The sequence below is a fragment of the Buceros rhinoceros genome, unplaced genomic scaffold (genome assembly GCF_000710305.1).
Source record: "Buceros rhinoceros silvestris isolate BGI_N320 unplaced genomic scaffold, ASM71030v1 scaffold35005, whole genome shotgun sequence".
Taxonomy (NCBI): domain Eukaryota; kingdom Metazoa; phylum Chordata; class Aves; order Bucerotiformes; family Bucerotidae; genus Buceros; species Buceros rhinoceros.
This window is the reverse complement of record NW_010411706.1, coordinates 21,980-28,725: the sequence shown is the minus strand read 5'-3', so window position 1 is coordinate 28,725 and position 6,746 is coordinate 21,980. Positions and strand designations below refer to the sequence as shown.

The following is a 6,746-nucleotide window of genomic DNA, read 5'->3' as shown; positions in this document are numbered from 1 at the left end:
GCGCTGTTAAAGAGGGACGGGAGAGCTCGGGAAGGAACAGGCGATGGGGCAGTGCCCGAGGACAGGACAAGCCCCCAGCCCAGCCCCGGCTGCCGGCACTGGCCTCCCGCTCCCCCTTGCTACAGCGGGTCCCCTATTTCACACCACCCTAACCCTGCTACAGCGGGTCCCATATTTCACACCACCCTAACCCAGACCAGGCTTCTCCGAGGGCTTTTCTGAAGACAGATTTTAATGGTGCAACTGCTACAAGCTAGAACTGTGACCGGTGGTTCAGACAGCCCTCCCGCAAACTGTCCGGCAAGAACAAAACCCAAAGGGGTGGCAATGGCCGAGGTCTTCTGGCTTCGCTGCCAGCAAAGCCATCCCCAAAGCCACCATCCGGCCTCCCCAGAACCAGAGCTTAGTTTTGCCCCTTTCTCCCAGGGCTGAACAGAACGTCCCAGATTAAGAAAGGAGCTAAAAACTGTGTTGGAACACTGTAGGTTGATGCTATCATCTCTGCAGGAAACCCAGCAAAGGCAGCATCTGTGCTAGTCCTGTGCCAAAACGAAGGGCTTCCCTCTAGCCAAAACAGTCCCATGGGCTTTCATCCCTCCCAGGAGCACTGGCAGCCCCTCGCTCCAGCTCCTGGCAAAGTGACAGTCAAATGCTACAGGTTTGCAGGAAAAGCCTTGCTATGAAGGCGGAAGAATGATCCCCCGGATCTGGCTGCAGGGTAGAAGCTTCTCCAGCCAAAGGGATCTGTGCTGGCAAGCTCTCACAGATCCCAGGATGCTCAAAGAGGGCAACATCACAACACTCGTCCCTGAACCACTGCTGCTGACCTGTCTGGGTACTCTTTACACCTCCACACCTCTCTCCTTTGGTAGTGGGTCAGATAGCCGCAGGGAGACACTTGCCCATGCCCTGATCTCCAGAGTCCTTCCTGCTGGCAGGAGACACGGCACACCAGTGCTGCAAGCAGTTCCTTCATCCAGGCTTCCCCACAGAGCTCTGAAGACAACTGGAGGGGACCCCTGGCCAAAGTGCTTCTTCTCTCCATGGGGCTGGAAAGGCAGCACCCAGGAGGGGGAGGAACAGCAGCCCCAGCTCCAGAGCAAGGCAGAGCCGAGCTGCTGGGCTCCCAGGCAGCTTGGGTGCTGCTCGCGCAGCCTCAAGGCCGCTGGGAGCTGCCCACCACCACCACTGCAGCTGCTGGGGGCAGCGAGGGGCAGGGTCCTGCGGTGGGCAGAAGCCAGCTAGGACTCGGTGAGGCACAGGGCCTCCACAGCACTGCTCAGGCCCTGGCTCACCCCGCCAACAGCCAGCAGGCAGTTCCGGACCACAATGCCGGAGCAGGCGCAGCGCGGGGTGGGCATGGGCGGCAGGCTCTCCCACTTGTTCTTCTCTGGGTGGAAGGCCTCTGCGGACTCCAGGACAGTCGGCTGGTTTCCTGGAAGCACAAGTTAAGGCACTGGGTCACCAGGGAAACACCAGCAAGCATCCCTCATCTGCTCTGGGACAGTGCCCATGCTTTGGACCTCACCCCCTTATGGGGTCTACTCTTCTTGCTCCCTCAGGCCAGCCAGGGCCAGAATCTCTCTGCTCTGTGATAACACACAACTCACCCATGCTTTTAAAGTGTTACCACCATCCCCAACGCCTCACCTAGTCCCCCAGCCACAATGACTCTGCCTTTCAGGTAGCCAGCCACAAAGTCTGCTCGCCTTTTCTTCAGGTAGAAGGAGCGCTCCACCTTCATCCAGCCACCTGGGAGAGATGGGACAGACTGGGCATTGCAGGACCATCCACTGCCAGGAAACCATCTGCCTCTCTGACCCCTCCTTGCTTGTAGGAGTGTGGGTTTGCTGCTGTACCTTGGGGTGATAAAACCCCACGACACAGGAGTCAGCTTTGTCACCAGTGGGTCAGGAGGGAGCTGTTGGACCCAGCTGCCTCAGGACCACGGTTTTCCCCTCTGCAAGAAAGACTCCACCAGCAGTCCCAGGACCCAGCAGGTGAGAGCTCTCTGCTCTGCAAGGACATCAGAGCCCCAAAGCATGCATTTCACCCACCCTGCTCCTCTGGAAAGGGCAGAGCTGGGACAGCCCCCACCTTGTTCCATGTCAAACATGTCCACGGTCCGCATGAACTTGGGCTGCCGGTAGAGCCGTCCCTGCCGCAGGCCCCCCATACTGAAGAGCTTGTCCTCCGTGGGCACGAAGCTAGAGAAGGCCCTTTTGTTGGGGATGTTGGGGAACTTGGTCCACGACCTGGTCTCTGTGTCAAAGACCTCGAAGGCGTTGATAGCGTACTTGGACTGCCTCCCGCCTGGGGCAGAGGAGAGGGAAAGAAAAGGGTCAGCTTGGCTCGGAGCTCCGAGCCAAGGGCAGCGGGAACCTGAGGAGCCTCCTGGCACTGAGAGCGAACTGCCAGCTGATATGATGTCCCCAGGTTTCAAGTCACCTGCTCAAGGGCCTGCTCAGCCAAGTAACTTCTCACCCTTGGGCTCCCTCTCCTTTAACTGCAAGCTCACAACATGGGAACACTTCATTTTTCAGCGCATCACACTCTCTGCTTCCCTCCATGGCAGCAGCAGCGGGTCGCTGGCGCGGGAAGGTGTTTAGTATGCACTGGTTTAATGAAGACAAACGCTCAGCAGAGCGAGGATCAGCGCTCAGGGAGCCTCTGCAATTCAGACGAGTCCAGCGCCAGCACAATCCAGCAAGCCCCAACCTCACTGCTGAGCTCCTGACTGAGCAGGAGACCAGAGTGGCTGCTGCTACCACCACCAAAGGTGTGTATCCTTCTCCCACCCATCAGGTGCAGATGGACACGGCTGTGCTCAGCTCAGACACTTGGTGAGCCTTTGAAGGCAGAGCCTGTGCCTGCTGCTGGGCCCACAGACTGCTCACCAGCAGCCAGCAAACTGCAAAACAGATCAGAGGGCCTGTTCTGGTGACCCCTAAAGAAAGGCAGGGCTGTCTGGTGGCTTGAGCAACCAGGACTCCTGCGTTTTGATCCTGATGTGCCATCTGGCCACAAGCTAACAGCAACATTTCTCTGCCTCAGTTTCCCTTTCTGCAAGGCAAAACTAATGAAAATTGTTGCCTGCAAAAGGCTTGGTCCAACATTTCCCAGCCACAGCAGGTCTTCCCTCCACCAGGGACAGACCCTTTTTGAAGCAGAGTGGTATTCCGCTGATATGTTCTTATTCACTAGTTGAGTCCAAGGGCTTTTAGAGCAGCTGCGGAACTACAAACTGAGCAGGCAAAGACCAGCTGTACCCTCAGCTCCCAGCACGTTGCTGCTGTGAGACCTGCAAGCTCCTGGGGCGCAGGGGCTCTCGTGGAGCTGTGAATCCAAACCCAGCACCAGCCCCATGCAAAACCCACAGCCACAAGCTTGGTATTTCTGAATGCATGAAACAGCAGGCAGGGATGGAGAGGGGCCTTCCCAACAAACCTCCAGGGAGGTTTCTCAGCACTCAGATCAAAGGTGCTGCTGCCCGAGGAAGAGGAGGTGGCAGGACTGGTCCTTACCCAGCACGTAGATCTTGGTGCCTCGCAGGAAGGATGTGGCAGCATACCTGGGTGTGGGCATGGCCGCCACCGACACCCAGATGTCCTTGAGCATGTCATAGTGCTGCAGGTAGTTGTGTGGCCGCAGGTCAGATCCCATCCCACCAGCTGCATAGACTCTGTAGTCTGGAGAGAGCCAAGAAGCAAAAAACCCCACAGAATTGTTATAGGAAAGCATCAGAAATACCCTGCTACAAAACCACATGTGCCATCACTGTCCTGTGCTGTGGACCAGACCTGTTCACTCCTACCCGAGTCCCTGGGTATGGCCTGAGCTCCCATCCCTGGAGCACAGGGGAACACACCGACCCCTCAGACCCCACAGCAACACCCACGCTCCTCCCCCAGCCCCACTGCTCCTCAGCTCAGCTTCTGCTTGGTCCCACTGAGGTCTGGCACCGCTCTGTGACCCGGACCAGAGGGCTCAGAGCCAAGACAAGGCACTGAGGCTACTTGTTCCTCATCAAACCCGTATCCACTGTATCGATCTCCAGCCAATGGCAAACCTGGCTCTCCAACCCAAATCCCACCTGCACAGCACCCACGTTACCACCTTCAACAAGCACTTCACTCCACAGACAAGATCCGGGTGAGCAGCAACAGCAGCCCCACAGGCAGCCGGAAAAGCAGAGACCAGGCTGCACACTGCAAGGATTTGGGAAGCTATTTCTGTTCCTGGCCTCTCCCACCAAAGTGACCATCTGATTCAGTCAGGCAAGCTCCTGCCCAGAGACAAAATCAGCTCCAAGACAGTAAACATTATTTTTAAACATTCCTTGACAGTAGCTTTTAAACCCACTTAAGCAAACAAACCAAGCAGCTTTCAAAGAAGCTGCCTGGAGATTAGATCCGTAATCCCAGGCACGGTGGGAACCTGGCTGACCTCGGGCACACTGCTTGGGAACACAACTCCCAGTCCCAGGCGCTTCAAAGCAGGGCAGAGCACACTAAAGAAAATCAATGCTCCACATCTCTGCTTAGAAACTGAAAAATTAGATGGGCTGATACAGCAGAGCCTCACATTGAAGGCAGTGGCTAAGTTTTCGGTGGGGAGCTGTGCAGGAGCCCCCCAAGAGGCCGGCCAGCCCTTCCCTTCCTTCTACAATGATTTGAGGCCTTGACCATGAAGTTGACATTCTTGTCTGGCTCTGGGTTTGGACCAGAGATGTCTCTTCAAACCAAAGCTATTTTGTGGCTCCAAGACCTTCACCTCTGGCTCCGCAGCTCAGCCAGCAGCACCATTCCTATCTTTCCAGGATCTGCAGCACACAAGGATCAGAATTTGCTCCAAAACCCTGGAGAAGTTTGAGACCCTGGAGCTTGGAGCTGTCTGAAACACCCCCAGGTACCAACACAGCCACAGCTCCCATGGCTCCAGGGCTGACGACACAGAGCAACCCCCAGGTTTATCTGCTTTCAGCCACCTACAGAACAGTCGTCTTTAGCAGGTGGGGTATGACAAATACACGGGATTGAACAGCTAGGAGCACAGAAAAGGGTTTGGAGAACAACGTAACCCTATGCCATCACCCAGAAAGCTTTTGTGCCTGATGCATCAACTGATGCTAACCCTCCCCACCTCACCACCCTGCCCCGGAAGGACTGAACCCGCCTTGCCTTTTGCCGTCACCGAGATGCCCATGGCTGCCTCTCTGAGCGAGTTCCTCTTCTTCCACTTGCCCTCATCTATGTTGTACATCTCCACTATCTTCAGCGGCATCTGATTCACTCCGACGCCTCCTATCACCATGATCCTCTTGCCCAAGGTGGCCACGGCCACCCCTGCCCGGGCCGTGGGCATGGGGGGCAGTGTGGTCCACTGGTCAGCCTCGGGGGAGTAGACCTCGAAGCAGTCCATGGGGACACCGTTGTCATTGCAGCCCCCGATGGCAAACACCTGCCCGCCAGCTTCCACCAAGGTCGAGTAGACCCTGCAGCTTGGGAGCGGGGCGAGGGTTTTCCACTGGAAGTCTTTGGTATTAGCAAGTTCCATGGTGGATGGCGGGGCCAGGCAGCATCGGTCCCTGCCCAGGGAGGGGGCTGGTTATGCTGCAAAACAGAGCAGAGGAGTGCCAAGGAGAAAATCACAGAGAAGCACGAAGTACAAACACCATCTTCCCGCTGGCAGAGCTGCAGGCAGCCAGGAGCAGAGCAGAGATCGGGCATCCCTGTCACCAGCCTCCCACTGCCACCCCCCGACACAGAGCAGCAACCGCCGGTACCTTTCATTGCATCTCCATTAATCCTGCAGTTCCAGATCTGCCTCAGGAGCTCTCACAGAGACCGACCCTAAAAATAAAACAAAACAAAAGAGGGAGAGGGAAAAGAAAAGCCGAGAGAGGTTGGAGTCGGTTTGTTCTCCTGAGCATCCCCGCCCCCAGCGCCACTCAGCCTGAGGAGGCTGCAAGCATCTGCTCACTGTTCTCCCGCCTGCTGGGGAACTTCTCCTTGTGTCCCCTTTCTCTGACCCTGTCGCTCCTCCTGACGCCTGCATACCTCCTCCTGCAGACCCTGGGGAAGATCCGCTCCAGGAGCCCTTGGCTGGAAAAGGTGAATAGCAGCACTGGCCCCTCCAGCCCCAACCCATGGAGAACAGCCCAGGGAGGAGAGGCACAAGCTGTCGCTGGAAACCAACGGTCTTTTTTTCCTCTCCTCTCTCGGGATGGCCATTAAGCATGCGTATGATATTAATTAGCGCAGGAGGGCAGAGACAGGGCAAAGAGAAAGGCACAAAGGCAGAGTCGTGCTCACTTGCCCAGCATGGAGTAAGGCGCTTTCTGCACCGAGCATCTCCACTTCCATTGTCAAACTGGGCTCGTTTAACAATTGCCCTTAAAACAAAGTAAGATTTGTCTTTACCCCTGGGGATGCAGCAGCCTCTCCCAGCACACGCTGCCTGCGCCAGCATTTGGAGACAGGGCTGTAGGGAGGAGTGAGCAGTGGCCAAAACCCCCAAAGGCATCATGCCCCTAGCTGAAACATTTGCCCTTAAAACAAAGTAAGTTTTTTTGTTCCCCCGGGGGATGCACCAGCCTCTCCCAGCACACGCTGCCTGCGCCAGCATTTGGAGACAGGGCTGTAGGGAGGAGTGAGCAGTGGCCAAAACCCCCAAAGGCATCATGCCCCTAGCTGAGCCCTACTCAGGTCCAGGACAGCATCATTCCCTCCTCTCCCCAGGCGCAG

The 6,746-nt window shown here is 56.7% G+C and overlaps 1 protein-coding gene across 1 annotated transcript; it reads right to left on the bottom strand.

The window, feature by feature from the left end:
* Positions 1-1,241: 1,241 nt before the first annotated feature.
* Positions 1,242-5,556, bottom strand: KLHDC8A (kelch domain containing 8A). Its single transcript, XM_010136104.1, has 5 exons — positions 5,181-5,556; positions 3,525-3,689; positions 2,098-2,313; positions 1,651-1,752; positions 1,242-1,435 (listed from the first exon to the last, which is right to left on the bottom strand). Exons 1-5 carry the CDS (start codon positions 5,554-5,556, stop codon positions 1,242-1,244), a joined length of 1,053 nt encoding a protein of 350 aa, XP_010134406.1.
* Positions 5,557-6,746: the final 1,190 nt, after the last annotated feature.